At 37.5% G+C, this 17,986-nt stretch overlaps 1 protein-coding gene across 1 annotated transcript in view; it reads left to right on the top strand.

The window, feature by feature from the left end:
* Window positions 1-17,986, top strand: part of VWA3B (von Willebrand factor A domain containing 3B) — a gene marked incomplete at both ends in the record, with an annotated part of 63,777 nt that overhangs the window by 15,541 nt on the left and 30,250 nt on the right. The window contains 7 exon segments of the mRNA XM_082277837.1: window positions 612-736; window positions 7,284-7,400; window positions 9,995-10,191; window positions 10,806-10,960; window positions 12,712-12,850; window positions 14,290-14,421; window positions 17,494-17,592. Coding sequence (XP_082133963.1) covers window positions 612-736; window positions 7,284-7,400; window positions 9,995-10,191; window positions 10,806-10,960; window positions 12,712-12,850; window positions 14,290-14,421; window positions 17,494-17,592 — 964 coding nt within the window.

Here is a 17,986-nt window from a genome sequence, read left to right as displayed (position 1 = left end):
ACAGAATTACAGGGACAGTTAATAACTTGCTGGTGGATATTTGCCCAATAACTGTCTATAAGTTTAAGTCAGCTTTCCCACAGGAACAGCCAAGATCATGGGCTTTTCATGGCTTGAACCTGTTTCTAGAGTAGTTCTGTTTTAGAAATGCATCTTTTTCCTGCTCTGAGAGCTTCTCTGTTTTGACAATGAGGATAAATGAAGTCTGCTTGGCATCCTGATTTGTATGTTGATAATGAAATAAATGCTCCTGTTAGTCTTTCAGCTGGGAGGATAATCTGATAAAAAGGTGTTAGTGTCATCTCAGACATCTTAAATTACATGCCTGCTCCCCCTGTTAAAAGCATTAATTAAAAATTGATTTCCAGGAAATTGAAGAGTAAGGTGCCTTGCAGTAAGTAATATCAAAAAGAAAGAATATTCTACATGGGAAGACTTCAGAAAGTACATAAATGTAAAAATGTAAAAAAAAGTTTGATAATATTAGTAATCTTACTGTAGTTGAAGCTTTAGATAAAATTCTGAAGTTGTATGTGTGAAAAACATCTCTTTAAAATTAGAGAAGTATTTATGTAGTTTGTGTACTGGTGGAAACTCATTTTGTATTACAGATTCCATGCTTTTGCTGAGAAGAATGACTGTAGAGATTCTGCTGGACCTGCACTAAAGTACGAAGAGGATGGAAAAAGTTTAATTGCCCTGAGCTCCAGAAAAGTGAAAGGGCGAATGCCACTAGGTAGACAAGATTATTCTGATACTATCAGCGATATGTCAAAATGGAAATGCAGTATAGGAACTTGATGAGTGTAAAATCAAAAGAAACCTGTAGATGTGGGTGGGGTGAGGACAGGACTGGTCTAATGGAAATTCTCTGGGTGGGAAGGAGAGGGCAAAGAAAAGAGAAAAATGGAGTAGAGGATGTGCATGTGATAATGAAAGAGAAGAGGAAAAAAAGGGAGAAGAAGATAATTTATTTAGGAATATGAAGAACAGTACTTGTGTGCTTATGCCAGTGACCTTCTGGAAATGTATAGAGAAATGGTAGAAAAGAAGAGTAGTGCAGAAAACCGTATGATACAACAGCCACATCAATATAGGCCAAGTTCTTAGGTAATATAAGGGGATTAAATCAACATGAGATTTACTTGCTTCTCCCAAGAATTTGTCACTAAGACAGGCAAAAAGCACAGTAAAGTGACTGTCAAGAAAGCAGTGCAAAGTGCTGGTGGGAGAATTGATATTAAAAATACCAGGAGGAAACAACCAAAATAAACAGTTTCACTGGTGGGTGGAGCTGGGCAGAAAGCTCAGTGTGTTTCTCATTAGTCACAGTGCTACTTCCTCTGGGTACGTGTTCAGTGGGACTGGACTGTGGTTTCAGGCGGGGTGGGAGGAGAGGGGCTTTTGATGTGAAGTGAGGCTTTGTGTGTCAAATTTGATGTCTTTTTCAGCAGGAGAGTAAAAAAAATACTTCTTTTAGACATCAGGGATCATAAGACGTTTTTAGTCTAATGGCTTAACACACACAGCCACCCACACACACACCCACCCACGCCCCCTCATTATGGTGGGGGCATTAATGTTGCCCCAAAGGTAGAATGGTGTTATCCTCGTCTCACTGTTAGGGCATATATGGCATAAGGTGGATTTGGTGGCTCATGTAAGGCTCATGTAAAGCCAGTCTTGGACTAACTGGCCTATATTTGGGTTGTAATCAAGTTTCTTGTGTACCTATCCTTCACTAGGACCATGATTATAACAGTACAAGAGAAAGAACCACTGTGGGGGGGGGGGGGCAGAAATAAAGGAGTGAGGTATCACCTGCTTTTTTGGGTTGTAAAGGGACACTCAAGCCTCACCCATGCAGAGTTTAGAAACCAACAGCAGAGTCTGCTTCAAAACACTATCGTTTCATACTAATGTGGAGCAGTATAATGCCTTCAGTCTGCCATGAGTGCTTTCTTGCTGTGCCACGTTTGGGGGTGTGCGTGGGGGGAGCTGGCTCCCTCTTCCCCTGGGGCAGTCAGCCTGTTTCAATAGATGAGTCTAGAGCTCCTATATGACTGAAATTACTTCCTCACCACTGTTTCTAAAGCTGAAAGCCGAATAGCGTTAATCGCTCAAAAGGACAGTAATCCCCTTGAAGTGCATTGTCTGTTGTGTCTTATTGCTATTATGGAGTAGAATTTACACATTAAAAAGGAACACAATTAGCTTTCTGCATTTACTGGGTATTACAAGCACAGTCATGACATCACTGGCAGCCAATTGGAGTGTTTCAGTCATATGCAGAATCTAAAGTCCTTTCAGAAAAGAAAACACATTGAAGACATCATTCTGGTCTGAGTCTGATTTCTCTTGTTTCAGAGACTCCTTCAGGGTGTAGTAATAAGGCAATAAAAATAAAAGTGTCGATTACTCACTAATGGGCTCTGAAACTGGTCCTTGGATGTGTGGCATAAACTACACAAGGAAATAAATAGAGAATGAACCAGAGATTTAATCTTCCAAATGTGGTCTTTCTAGAAAATAAAGGGAGGCACAGGAATATTTTGATTATGTTCCTTTTGCACCACAAATGCAACAGCTGGAAACTGAAACTCATAACCATGTTTTATGGACTGGAAAAGCTGTTTTAAGGACATCTGATAGTTTCTGGGTATCCACTGAATATCAGCATTTTGCAAATATGGGATATCTTCATGTTCGCTCCTTTTCATCGGCTTAACCAAAACAAGTCAGAAGTGAACTATTTAAAATTTTAGATAAGCGCTCAGTTCTCCCCTATTTTGCATCTTGAGCAGACATTTAGAAAACAAGTGTGAGAAACTGACAATTTTGAAATTTTTTACATCATATTGAGTGGGTGCTCAAGATCGAAACAGGTGTAACTCATTAAAGAATTAAGGTCCTTATGCTGGCAGCCTCAGATTTACTTATAGCAGAGAAATGCTTTTACATAAAGCCTAATTTCACCAATGTGATAATACCTCCTCGTCCAGCACTAATTTTCCTGTTATCACTTCTGCCCACATTCTTTGTGCAGTTTATTCATCTGCAAAAAGATGTAGAATTAAGCAATCTTGCTATGTAGTTAAAATTATAAGTGGAAAGGAGGTGACGTTTAAGCTGGAACTTGAAGACATAGAGGGCAAGGAATGGTGGAAGCTGTGGAGAAAAGATGTCATTCTGAAAAAGGGCACATTTGTGTGAACTGCTTGGAGTAACAGGGTGAAGAGTGCTACATAAGGCTTGAAAAGCAGTGGTGCTTTGAACTATATCCTGAAATGAACAGAGGGTCCTCGGTGGCTGACATAGAAACAGTAAATTTCTGTGTAGTGGTTTCTGTGTGGTGGAATAGATGAGCTGGCATGTGTAGGGAAAATGCAAATGGACTGAAATCAGGATTTTACTGATGTGATAAATCCAAACAGGGAAGTGTCTGACCTCCTTGTGAACAGTATAAGGCTCTGTTCTTAGGTGTGCTTGGTTTTTTACATTTACTTGATTGTCACAGGAAAAATTTCAGGTTGTGTGTGTAAAAAAGGGAATCATAAGAGCGTCATTCCCCTGTATGACATTGAAGTCAATGACCCCTGCACTGTTTATTTACACTGACATGGGAAAGATCGAACCCTCTCTTTGGAGAGCCAGGATAATGGCTGAAGAGCAGCTGCTTTGCTACTCTTTGCAAAGATCATTGCCTCTGCTTTTTTCTCGTGTGCTTTGTCTAGTCTCAGCAGCCTAACCTTGGCCTAGCAAATCTCTTTGCTAATGTGTAGAGAGTGATGCAGATAGCTGTTCTGTGATACCACATGGGATACAAAGTTCATTTGCTTTGTCCATTTGCCCAATGGAAAAGGGACAGGATTGGGCTGCAGTGAGTTTGAGTGCTGTTTGACCTGGCAGGTATGCAGGTAAAAGCTGTGGACTACCCTCTTATACTTCTTTGTGCCTTCATTCATCCCCCTCTAAATGGAGATTTTAAAAATCAGTGCTTGAGGGTATATTTCTGTGTTCTACTGCCACATGGAGGCTGAGAAAGGGACTGGCAGTGAAGAAAATAAATTTCCCCATCTTCCCTTGCTAGCAAATTCATTTTCAAATAGATCGTATTCCATTATATTTGGATTTGCTTGCTTCCACGGTCTAAGTCAGATAATCAGACAAGTAAGAAATACTTCTGTTTTCCATGATTTGCTTTTGTATTGGTATTTGCTTCCTGTTTCAAAGATATTGTAGATACTTTGTAGGCTTTTTTTTTTTTTTTTAATATAGGCTTTTCCATTAGCAATATGGAAATCAAATAGGTTACAGTGACTTGTCAAACCAGATGAGTTTGTTTGAGTGGAGGTACATGTGGGGAAGCTGCTTCTTTTGAGATTGTCTGCCAGTTAAATAACTGGGAAATGGAAATGAGGGAGTTAAGAGTTTCCTTGTACATGTGCAAGTGTGTTTGTGCTTTTGCTTAGATCTACCGTCTTGCTTCTCTATTCGCTGGTGTCAGCAAAATGCTTCTGCCCCTTGCCACAAGCTTTCCCCACACCCTTCCTCATCCTCTTCCTCTTTTCCAAGGCCTCCCTTCTCCAGAGCAGAAACGCCTCTACCCGCGGGCAGGGCACTCCTGGAGCATTAGCCAGGGTGAGGCGCTCTGCACAGTCAGGATGGCTGCGGGGAGAGCCGAGGGAAGCCGACTGCGCTTGGCGCAGGCCGACGTGTGCAGCAGCGTGTTCAGGCCGGTCCCCTCGTGTGGGACTGGTGGCCACCCTCCTGCCATTGCAGTGGGGTGGGTTTTGAATGAGAACCAGGGCGTCCCCAGAGGTCTGGCTGTTACACTGCCAGCCAGGGCACGTGGAGAAGTGCTTCATGGCAGGGGGAACCAGGAGGACCCTTTCTCTCCCTGGTTAAAGTAATTTTTAAAGACAAAATTATTCCTGGGACATGGATGCCTGAATGTGTGCAAGAGACAGTGGGCTTGGAGTGGTTGTGAACTGCACCCTCCAGAAAGGTGACTTTCTTTGGCTGGTGATCCCCAAAAAATGGCACATCTGAGGTGCGAGCAGAGGGAATTTAAACCAAATTAAATTTGGGTTCATGCTTTCTTGGCCATTTACCAATGATATGCTTTGAGGGATGGGCCACAGTTGAGAGCCACATCTGGAAGATGCTATGCCTTGCATGTGTATGTAGGTTTTGATTTTGGGGGTTCAGTTTTGAAAGATACAGGTTTTTTTTTCCCATTCCTTCTTAGCTGTAGGGGGAAAAGAGGTTGAGATAGAGGTGCAGCTGAGCTTCCTGTGTAGAGAGAGAAAGCTGCTGTGGATATCATTGCTTGCAAGCTTCTCTCCCAGTTGAATCCAGGAAAAAATGTTGTAAAAATGTTGACAAATAAAAGGTTTTCTAAGCAACCAGAATTTCCCAATGTGCAATTCTTGGTGCCTGCATTTGTCCTGTGTAGCAAGTGACATCAAGCATAGTTGCTTTTAAGGGGCATGCAGTTTTACTTTGCTGTGCTGCAAGCATAAATAGGGAAAAAATATCTTCTCATATAATACCAATTAAATACATTTATCTTAATGGGGACAGTAACAATAATCCTGTAAAACTGATGAGTCTATAGCATCAATTTAAGGGGAAATGAAGCAACAAAATGATATAGTTGTTATTGTTTTAGAGGTAGTTGAAGTATACATATTTCTTTCACTGTTTTCAAACTTTACATTAAAAATATTCATAAAATTAAATCTGGATGAAAGTAACTGATAGCTTGTGGAGGATATCCAGATTTAGTTGGAGACAGTGCCACTGGAATTGCATTCTTAACACCCTTAAACTTAGACTTATGTGCATGCATGGTTTGAATGCATGTGTTTGCATTTCTGGGGAGAGATTGCTTATAAAATAAAAGCTGACTTCTTTCTGAAATATTTGAAGAGAATACTTTTCTTAAGTTTAACAAGTAATGATTATAGACTGAGGTTTTTTCACCCTTTTGTGTTTTATGTTGTAGAATGATCTGCCTTACTAAAGCTTTTTGTGATTTTGGAAATGTTGATCTTTGTCCTAATGGTTGCAACAGATGTTTTTGAAATGCAGGAAGGTCCCAGGAGATGGCAGTGTATAATAACACAATTCAAAATATTTCTTGGAAGCTGAAAGCATTTCACAATTAAAATTGAGTTCTTATTTGTATTACATTCTTCTTATTATTATTATTTCTGGAAAGTTTATCAAAGAACAAAATGATCAGGTTTGTTTGTTTACTGGTAGCCTACTTTAGTAGACAAGTTTGCGTGTCTTATCTTTCATATAGTGAACCATCACTGTATATTAACTGAACTACTGAATGATAATATACAGTTTGTCATGTTCAGCATTTTTATGTGCAATTCATTAATGGGTTGTGATCTGCAATAGTTTGTAACCTATATTTGTAGTTAGGATAGCTGATGATTCAGTTTCTTTTATATTTTTACTGTAACGCTGCACACAGTATCTCTGCATTGTCCTATGTTACAGTTTAAACTCTGAGACTAACCTAATTTAACACATTTTTAATAATGATCATACTGCTTAGGTATACAAGGGGTCTCAATTTTAGAAGTTTCTCTTTGTGAAATAAATAAATATTTTTATTATTTTCACCAAGAAAGACATATCAGTCAGAATTAAGAAAACCTTGTCTCAATTCCAGTTTTGGATTTTTCCTTTTTTTTTTTGACAATATAGCCTGGTAGTAAAAAAAATTTTTTGGTAGCATTTGTTTATGACTGTTGAGAATTGTTGGGATGAAAATAAACTTATCTTTAGCAAAATTTCATCAGACAGTCATCAGGGAAAGAAGATTTAAATAAAATTAATTATGTACTTTAGGAAATGGAAAGAGTCAAAAATGTCTTCTCTTTAAAATGTCAAAACTGTGTTTAATATTTGGAGCCAAGTTTTGCAATGAAGTGCAGGGGGCAACAAGTGAATTTCAGTGTGGAGTTTTATTATTATTTTCTGGCAGTGTTAAAATATATTTGCTTCCACTGTGGGAACAATCTGTGGTCAACTTTGGAGGTTAGGTCCAACATACGGAGCACCTCTCATATTGTGGAGCCAGCTTTGAGCCCTTTTTTGAAGTCTGTCAGAGAACAGCACTTGTCATTGCAACGGGACCTCAAGAAAACAAGGTTATATGGCAACATCTGTATATAATGATGACTTTATGGTGATTGAGGAGTTATAAAAAGATGAAATTGTATAAAAATGTGAAGCTCTATTTATTATTTCTTTTGCAGTAGCTGGTGTCTGTGAAGATGTCTTTTTGATCTGGAAGGAGCTGGAGGAAGCCAGGAGTACAGTGAGACAAGTTCAGAAAATTTTATCAGAATCTGACCAGTCTGCTTCTCAAGATGGTATCATTTATGTTTCTTTCAAGACAGCTACCATTACATTAACAATCAACATCTTTTTGTGAACAGTTTTGATTGCGCATCAATTTGGGGATGATTTTCTCAGAAATGTCTATTTACAGGTTATAGCACCTCTATGTCTGTATAGCACCTTTAATTGTTATCTAAATTTAGGATTGCTTAAAACTTTCCAATACAAATCTCTGTTTACTATGGTTTAAACTTGCTAAACTTTAACAGCTCAGGCTGAAACACACTATTTTTATTTTACCAGTGACTAGGTTTAGAAGTTACCTGGATTTTAAGATATGGAAATTACTTTGGGTTATTTTTCTTTATTTCTTCCTGTCTGCCTGAACCAGTAAATCTTTAGCTTGTTCTACACAGTGCTGGGGAAATACCAATACCGTCCCATCACAGTTTTCTTGGGATAGCCTCCAACCTGGTAGCTAGTTCATTCTGTGTAAAGGGAAGAAGCGGAGGGGTTGCATTTTTTTGCAAAGGCAGAGGTCTGAAAACAATTCAAAATAAGCACTCTGACAACTCTTGTCTTAAGAAACATGAAGGAATACCTACATGTCTTCATTAAACCAGTAGTTCTTGCCATTATGTTTGGCCTAGAACATAACTTACCTGTTGTTCTGTGCATATTGATTGAATTGAGCCCTGTTGGAGACAGAAGCATAGCTGGTTTCTGTAGTTCTGTTCTGGAAGGTTTTTACAAGGGACAGTGAGAAGCTACTCAGCCCCGCTAGGATGGAGATGCTCTGGGCATGCTCTGAAGCAGAATGATGCCACTGACAAGACTTAAATACTAAAAGCTTAGGAATCTGTGGAGTCTAGGCACCTTCAGCATTGGACTGCAACTGAGGGGGTGGGTTTTCAGGATCACAGCCAAGATCATCAGTACTTACTTTCTTAATTAGTCCTGGTTTTAAAATACTTACATGGTATCCAGTGGTATTTTTTTGTGTAAGTTGATACAAGATGCAGGTTGAATTAGCATGAGTCATGGGTGATTTTGTGTAGCTCTAGTACTGTTTTTGCAGTTGCTTTCACTTTGTCCAGATGGAGGCTGGGACCAGATGTCCTTTTCTGGATCATCTGCTGAGGAATGCTTTGTACAATCAGTTGATCAGTAACTTGAACTGTTTTGACATGTGTGACTGGTGTGGTGATGATGAAGATTTGAAGCTGAGAACTCTCTCTGGCTGCACTGGGTTTGAATTTCTGTCCATAACATAACTATAATTAAATCTAGAGATTTTTTTCATCTCTGAAGGCACGATGTCATTTGTTATACTGATAAGAGCATCTTCTAAGTTAGCAGGACTTCCCATATGAAGTTAAACGTCTCTTCTGTAATGCACATGAACAAAGAGACCACAATAAAACTGCAAGGACAGCCTTAATGTCAATGTTTCCTGACTGCACAGCTTTAATGTTCTTTTAGTGTTTGCCTTGATACATAATCACTTCATAAATAAATTAAAAGAAATGAAAGTACAGTGTGATATATTTTTTAAGTTCTTCAGCATTATTTGGCTATTGCCCATTGATCCAAATAACTGTAGTTTTTCAGTTTTCATGTGTTTTCTTCCTGGTTCTGCCTTCCTGATCTGTTTAAAATGTTTTGCAGCAAAATATCTCTATGTAAAGCATGTGGAAGAAAGAAAACAACAGTTTTCTTTTCAAAATTGTGAGCACATTTGTGACACTTGTTCTAAGGACCACAAGCAATCATAAAGCAAAGGTTTCCATATAAACAGGCTCTGATCGTGCACCTGCCCTGATGTTGGCTCATCTCTGTGGATGGATGCCTCCATAGGTTTATTTACAGGCTCAGGATCTCACTACTGTGGTCACTGTAGCTGCATCTAAACTGAGTAGACATTTATACCACCTTAGTCCACAAGTGTGACAAAATAAATTCACCCTGCTATGAGACCCACTGCCTGGTCATTTGGTTTAGGTGTGGTTTACTGGGATAGTGATGAGTGAGTGGAGAGTCCCATATCCTATTATTTTATCTGTATTATCTGTATACTGTACTGGTGTCCAGAGATGTGCAGTGCCCTACCTTAAGACAGCCCTTGGAAAATTTATAAGACAATATGACATTGTCGTTTGCCTTTTACTTTAAATAGCTGTCTCTAAAAAGATTAGTGTTAACCAATGGTCTTGACTGTATTTTCAGTTATATCTCTATTGTTTCATTTGCTCAAATGATTCTCCTTGAAGTTAGACATCTTATTCAGGAATACTTTCTGGCATTTTGTAATTCAACTACTAAGAATATTCCTTTTATATGTTGATCTTCTCACTATTTATTGTCTTTGCTCCCTGTCTTCTGGCGGTTTTTTTCCCAGTTACAAAGGAATTTGTTGCAATGAGTTGTCTGATAAGAAAAAGCCCCACAGCTGAAGTAGAGACTACTAAAAATCACTCAGAAATATCTATTCACTGCAGTGCTGTCAGAGCAAGCAGAACAAGTTTGAAAATTTTGATTCCACAATCAGAGTCTGTTTTTGAAAATAGCTTATCCAGAATGAACCATGTTATGCAGGAGATTTTGTTTGTTTTATTTTCTTTATTAGCAAACAAAGCTGATCATCCATTACCAAAACATATAACTGACAAATATTTGACATCCGAGAAGTGGTTGCAGAAGTATGGCTTGAAAGCTCAGAAGCTCACACTGTATGATGCACTTGCTGATTGTGTTTTTCGCCATGTAGATGGGCTTGTTGACATAAAAACTAAACCAGAGGATGAATGTTCACAAACTGATGCTGTGAGTATTGTTCATGTTCCCTCACATCCCGTGAGTTGTTTGTTTTTTCTTTTAAAGTTTGAAAACTTGATTGATGGATAAATTGATGATATAGTATATGGCCTTGTTGCTTTGTAGTTTTTGTTAAAATCAGATAATTAATTACTGGGACAAAGAGTATCTTAAAGAGCTTTTTGAGAATGACTGCTTTAAGGACTCCTTGCTGGTTCACATAAAATCTAAAAGGGAGAATCAGAACTGGCTTAAGCAATGCCTTGGTTTTCTTTGTCTTTGTGGGGCAAAGATTGCTTGTCATCTTTAGAGGATGTGTTAGTCTCAGCTGCTGCAGTGTCTTGCAGGTCCTTAAAATATTTGGATTAATTTGTCTTCTATTTGTTTTTCTCAAGCTTTACCATTGCACTGTTCGGTAAGCTTCTGGTTTTTACTAGCTGCAAGAACAAAATCAGTTTCTATTGAATCTTGCTAGGAGCAAATTCTGTGACCACCATATCCCATGTTTATTTCTACTCCTGTTCATGTGCAACAAGCATGTACCTTTGAAGTTTGTTCCCCAAATATTAAAGGCACTGCAAAATAGTATGTTTTGGACATAAAATGTGTTTTCTTTGTTGTAGGAGACAAAGAGGAAGGTAATTCATGCAAGATACTGTGACAAGTTTGTACATACTCTCTGGAAAGATGGATCTGTAGTTCATGTATATGTTACTACAGAAAAGTATAAGCAGTACAAAGAGAAAATGAGGACAGCTCTCAGACAAGTGGAAGGAAGGTTAGCGTTCTGTCACATAAAATCGGTTTGATTATTTTACAAGAGCGTTGAAAAGTTTGACATTTACTGTCATAATAAGTTGAAGTGGTTGATAAACTGACAGCAGTTTATCAGTACTAAGCCAGAAGTCTATTTTAAATCAGAATCCTGTATGTAGGATTTCTTAGTAGCCATAGAGGAAACCTGATGAGGATTTCGAATTTTTTTTCTCCTTCTGAAACACAAGTGTGAAAGTCAGTCTGCACATTTTTGAATTACTGCTAAAAGTGCCAAAAAGTATTGGGACTATAAGGTGGCAGACAGCTTCAAGAGTCATCAAGAAAAGTCAGTAAACATTCATCCTGTGTACTTAGGATCCCTTGCAACACCAAGAAGCACAGCTTGGCTTGTGCTCAAGTGGTTATCTGCGTTTTTTGCAATTTTGTGTTGAAGACAATTTTGAACAGTCTAGATCAGAGTCAGGGCATGAGCTATTAAGTAATGCACATGATCAGAAGTTCGCTGCTCAAACTAGCTGCCTAGTTTACATTTATGCAGCTGTACAGACACTTAGGTTTTGTATGAGATCTACAAAAAAATAGGCACTCTAAGGTAGACCTATTTTAGAACAGAAAAAATAAATGTTGCTCTCTGTTTTGTATATATGGACAACGAGATGTCTCACTGGAGAAAGCAGGATGGAACTTTCATTTTATTGGTGAATTTTTCATTTTATTGTTGCCTCTTGACCAAAAGTATAACAGCCTTATTACATTTAGCAAGGTCAAATAGAGTTTTGTTATTGCTTCTGGTTTATCTTCATCTTACTGTATTTAAGATAACATTTATATATGGTCAAAGGAAAATTTGAGAAAAGCAGTTTTGGTGAGTATGTATTTTTGAAATCCAAGTCAAGATTAAGGGCTGTTCTGAATGTTTCATCTAAACGTTAAGAAGTCTTGGTGGACCTCATCAAACACTTTGGGGGAAATAACCAGTGACAAAATAGCTATTGGTAGGTAATGTAACAGGATCCTTAAGTTTCCATGATATCATTATTTTTGAAACCTTTTGTAGAAATGAATATTTTTCCCAGGGCCATTATGTTCCATGTGTTAAATGTCTCTGTTTCAGAGTAGATGAGCATTTTATGACTGTCAAGGGAAATCAGATTTGGACTTGCTGCAGCCATTACTGAGGAAATGTTCTTGTGCACAGCAGTATGTATGCATGAATTTAACTGGCAGGCACATTCCAGTCCTGTTTAAAATGTAAATCTAATTCTGTATTTAAGGCTCAAGGTCCACAAACCACTGAAGCATCTGTGTTGTATTAAGCCTCTTTGAAGTGCTTAAGGTCCTTGGAGAATAGGTTCTCAAGTGGTTTCCTGAGAAGGGAGGCATAGTACTACAGACTTAAATGATTTACTGAGATGAGTCTGGAACAGATACAGGTACAATAGTTATAGTTGCTTCCACATTGGATTTCCCAGCCCAAACTACCTGATAACTGACTTTATAAAGGTGCTGTATTGTTTTGTCTTTTTTTTTTGTCTGTGTCCAGATTTCTATTGAAATTAAAAATGTCTTGTGATGTTATGTAGGGACAGGGGACTGATTCATCAAGGGCTTCTGACAGTGACTACTAACAGGTGCTTAGGGAAAAAGAGTAAGAAGTACAGCAGCGACAAAAAGATCCTACCTTTCAGATTCTGATACACAGAGCTCCAGAGATGTTACAGAACAGGTTTTGATTTTTTTTTCCTTCCCCAGGATTAAGTGGCTTCAACAAGGAAGTAGAGGGCTTTTTGGGAATGTGTTTGAAGATGATGTTTATATTCTTATTGATACATCCCAGTCCATGAACAACAAGCTGCCACTAGTGAAGGAAAAAATATTTCAGCTAATACAGGTGTGATAAAGTGATGACTCTGAAGGCTGAGGAGCATTTTAGAGTAAACTGATATTTTCTCAATGGTTGTTACTCTACTTTTTATTTTAAAAATGTGGTTTTAAAATAGCAGCTTTATAAAAATATTTAGATTTTTCTTCATGTGCTCATTTTTCAGGTAATAATTTATATTTCCCCCTCATTTATACAACTCCTTGAAAAAAGCTAGAGAAGATATTAAAAATTATAAAGGCTTAAGTAGTTGTTTCCCTCAAGCCACCTCCCTTCTAAAAAAAGAGAAAAACAAACAAACAAACAAAAAAAAGAAAAACAAACAACAACAACAAAAAACCCAAACCAGAAACAAGCTATGCAATGAAATGCCTTTTGGCATTTTAATTTTTGCTTTGAAGCAGTGTCATCCAATTCCATTGGCTTGTTGTGATTTGTAATGTGTGTTCTAGATTCACTCTCATACTTCTACAATAGAGGGTGTAGAACATTTTGAACTTCCTTGCACCTTACAGTGACTCAGAACTTTGCAAAGGGACTGGCAAAGTGCAGAAGTACCTCAAAAGCTGTGAGTACTGGAAGACACACCTAGAACAGGATTTGTCTTGCCTAGTTTTAGAAGTCTACAGTGATGTCACCTAAGCTTACATTAATATTTCAGAGACATGATTGATCTTTAATTTCTTTAGTGCTAAGAGAAGTAACTGAAATAAAAATTCAGCTTGGCATTGATAACAATCATTAGTAGGACTAGAAAAATTAAAACTATGACAGAGAGGTTTTTGAGCTAAGTGCTCAAGACATAGGGCATAGTATCTTGTGCTCCTCTAAGCAGATCAGCACTAGAAGTATATTAGATACTGTGCCAGAAGGTTTCACAGGTAGCTGCACAAAAATTGTGATGAAAGAGAGGCAAAGACTCCAGACTCTAAAAGTTTGTGCTCGCTTGCACAAATCTTCCCTGACTTATAACTTCTGTCCAAAAGCAACTTCAGCAAATTCTTGATTTTCTCCTGCTGTCTAGTTCCCCTTGCTAGTGCTCTTTATATGATTCTTTTCTCCTCCTCTAGATGATATCTTACTTTCTTTCTGATTTCAATTTCCTCTGGTAAGGAGTGATATCTCTTGCTTACACCACTGATCATATCCAGTTTCATCTCTCTCTTTCATGCCTTCCTAGACATTTGCTGTTTAAATTGTTTGAGAAATATGAGTATATGGAGACTTATTGGGAATTTCAAGCAATCTCAATAGTTGCAAGCAATAATTATCTCTGGTTTTGTATGTCTCCCTGTACACCATAACATTTATTATATATGTTATTATTTTTTATTGTAACCATATAATTAACTATATATTAATTAAAACTATTGCTATTACTCAGTATTTCAGGATACAAGTATTCTTTCTTTTAATAGTAGGTAAAATTCAGATGCCATCTCTTGCAGGAACAACTGAGACACAAGAAGAGATTTAACTTTGTGAAATTTAGTGCCCAAGCAGTGGCATGGCAAGAGAAACTTGCTGAAGTTAATGAGGAAAATTTGCAAGATGCTTGGCTTTGGATAAAAGAGCTTGAGGTAATGTGGCAGCTACTTATCACAAAGTGTGCTTGCTTTGTATACAAAGTTGTATTTGTTTCTCCACTTTCTGTATGGCTGGGGTGGTTTTGCATAGACTAAGTATTTGACTTGAGTAAGCTGAAAATATAGATGATGGGTAAACTTAAGTAGAACTGAATACATTACGTCTTTAAGGTATAATAATGCTTTAACAATGGACCTGTTTATAAGATCATAATAATTCAACTTGCAGCCTGCTATGTTTAGCAGCCACAATGCAAGCGTTGGCCAATTTGAATTCCGTAGGAACCATATCATTGCTCAGACCCTGTATCTGAATTTGTCATTCTTGCTGCAGGGCTGCTGCATGGTTGAGAGGTGTTGCTGGCAAACTTACGGCTCAGAGGTGGTACAGGAAACCAAACCCAGCAAACTGGAGAAGCATTTCTAGTTCTTTTTGATGAATAGACAGCTAACTTTAGGTGCCGTAGAAACATGAGAACAATCATACTCAGACCAAACCTCTGTCTATCTACCCGGTATTCTTTCTCTGACAATTGCCAAAATCTGAGGGTTTTTCCCTGAAAGAGAGCAGAGCTGCTTGTAGTCAGCCACAGTCATCCACCAGATTGTAACTATCAACAACTTTAGGGCCACTTAATGTGTAAAATGTGGACAGCAATGTTATGAACACGGGACTGAAAATTAGTCATACAATGGTATAGATAGATCACACTTCATGTTTTCTAGCACAAAAACCCATGTTCATGTAATAAAACTCCTCAGCATTATGATAGCTCTTCCTCAGACTTAATTGGAAATTCCTGGGGAGGAGGGAATTGGGGAAGCTGTATAATACCGCTGAGACTACAAAGCAAGATCAATAACTTGGTATTCTCAGAAAATACTAACAGACCAACACACAGAGAAAAGGAAGAATTAGTGTGGCCTCCCTGAGTAGTTGAACATTTGTAACTGAGCTTATTTAGCCTTATTTTGCTGCCCTGCTTGAGGCTTGAGAACTTGGCTCTGTTTAAGTCATGTATGTTGTACAGCATCATGCAAGTTTAATAATACTTTGACCTACCATATTTTGATACCACTTGTATATGCATTAGTGAATGGCCTTTTCCATCATTATTCAAAAAATTTTGAATTTTTTGTTTATAAATTTCATTCTAAGTTCAGATCTAGATATCTGAAATGGAATAGGAAATGGCACAAGAACAATCTACTTTTTTCAGGGATGACATCTGCTGCTGACCTTTTAGCCTCTTTTAAGCATTGCAGGCATAAGTCTGAGATCAAAAAGCTGGATTTAACAGTGAAGCTGAAATGAACAGAGGATTTCTCTGGAATATTAATCAGAGTAGATCTTTTGATCCCATTTTATGCTCTTTGGTCCCAGGATTATGAATGAGGAAGCTGAGCTATAAACAGTAACTAACTGCTCCTTAAAAAATACTTTAGATGTGATAACATTTGAAATTTTAGTGGTAGCAATGTCTTATAGTTGAAATAGGTCATCATTGTTTAAATACTGAGAAAATTGGTGTTCATTTGTAACAGTAGCAATTAAGAAACCTAAAATGAACAGCATTTACCATAAGGTACATGGTTATTTTCTGCACATCATCAGCATCCACCCTGTGTTCTGATGATGTGAAAAGAAGTGAAAGAAGCTGTTTTGTTTCAAATCTGTTCAAAACTATTATTGAAAGAGCCAAGATGGCCAATGCGATGTGTCTAAAACTTTATAACTACTAAAACATCAGGAGTATTAGATAAATTTAACAGGAGGAAAATGGCTGGTTATTTCTTATGAGTGGGTACCGGTAAGGTTTGCTTGTGAGTTAGAATAGTATATTATAAAGTAGATGAGCTGTTGTGTTGCCTGGCCCACACACTCTTATGCAGTCATACAGAGTAACTCTCAGAATGTACCTCCTATCCCATCTCATCTGATTTCCTTTGCCCTTTTAGATAGAACTGACTGCTCTTGGGAAGGACTGGAAGAAGTTTTAACACAATTAATAGGACTGAAGAAATAATGCTATCTCTTAGCATATTTTTGCATATATGGGTCAGTGTTAGAGATTTATATTTATCTTCTCTAATGCGCTATATATGTGGATCCTTAGTCTGTTCTCACACCACTGCAATCCTCACTGCCCTCCAGAGCAGTACTCAGGTGCTATATAAGCATAAAACAGATTCTTGTCTTTTTAGAGGTTTTGCTTTGGTTCCATTAAAAGACTAAAACTTGATGAAATAGTTTTCTATACTGGTAAAACCTTACATATACCTTTAGTTTGGAAGGTTTTGTACACAATGTTTGAAAGGTGGACGTTTGAAGATACAAAATGTATCTAATGGTTCCTAAACCATGAAACACATTTCAGTGAGTTTAGGGTAAAGAGAAGAAAGATACACTAAGTATGTGAATGACACAGGAAAAGTTCTAGAATTTCTCCAATGGATTTTTTTTGTGAGCACAGTATTAGTTTACTGGGCATCTTTTGTTGCTATAGCTAACTTTTTTTGTGCTAAATCATAAATGATATTTACATTAATGTGCCAAGGGGGTTCATGGGAGAGAATCTGAAAAAATAAGTTTGGACAACTGAACTCCTTTACCAGTTTTGGAGAAACAAACTTTTGCAACTCTTTTATGTAACCTTTGAACTGTTTGGTTAAGTAAAATATGTGTTTCAATGGAGTGTTTCAAGGCAAGCAGGAGCATCAGTGGGAAAAATGAAGAGAATGCATCTTTTGTCTTACATCTTCCTATCTGTTTATAGTCTTTTAGTGATTGCTTTTGTTTGTACAGCTCAGATTGCTGCTGCCAGCATTTTGTTCATGTGTGTTTGCATAAGCACTGAATACCAATCTGGTACCAATTTATGTTACTTTGACACTTGCTTAGCTTTCTCTAGCTACATGACATAAATGTTTTCATCATTTTATTAGTCATTTTGGTTCTGTATTATCCCTAGAATCAGTACACTGTCATTATGAATTTAAGAACAGAGGCAAAGGACTGTTAGTATTTATGGCTGTTTCTTTGTCTTTTTCTCTTTGGTTTCTTAGGTTGGAAGTTCCACAAATACACTCAAAGCTCTCCAGATTGCTCTTGCTGATACTGACACTCAGGCTATTTATCTCTTGACTGATGGGAGACCTAACCAGGTGTTTCTAAAATGAGAAAACAGAAAATGCAGAAAAGTGGTGTCAGAAGTTGGAATTAGGAGATGATTGTCATGCCTGCAGTGCTGAGTCTCGTGGAGTCTCTTGCATGTTTACTGGAATTGTTTCACAGTTCTTCTAGCTAAGAGCATAAATTAATATTTTACCAAATAATAATTTGGCTTCATGTACACTTATTCATATTCTTATTTTAAATATTTTTATTAAGTTCAAAATGAGTGAATAATTTCTTTTTACCTTGTTAATAATGTCTTTTATGAATTATGTTATACCTTTTTAACAGTTAAAAAAAGGAAATGGCTGATATTGCTTTTAACTATCAGAGTGCAACCAACACAACAATTATATTGCAAACATTGCTTAATTTGTCAAGATT

The sequence above is a fragment of the Coloeus monedula genome (assembly GCF_965178545.1).
Source record: "Coloeus monedula genome assembly, chromosome: 3".
NCBI classification, from domain to species: domain Eukaryota; kingdom Metazoa; phylum Chordata; class Aves; order Passeriformes; family Corvidae; genus Coloeus; species Coloeus monedula.
The sequence above is the reverse complement of the archived record's forward strand: the minus strand, read 5'-3'. Positions and strand labels throughout refer to the sequence as shown.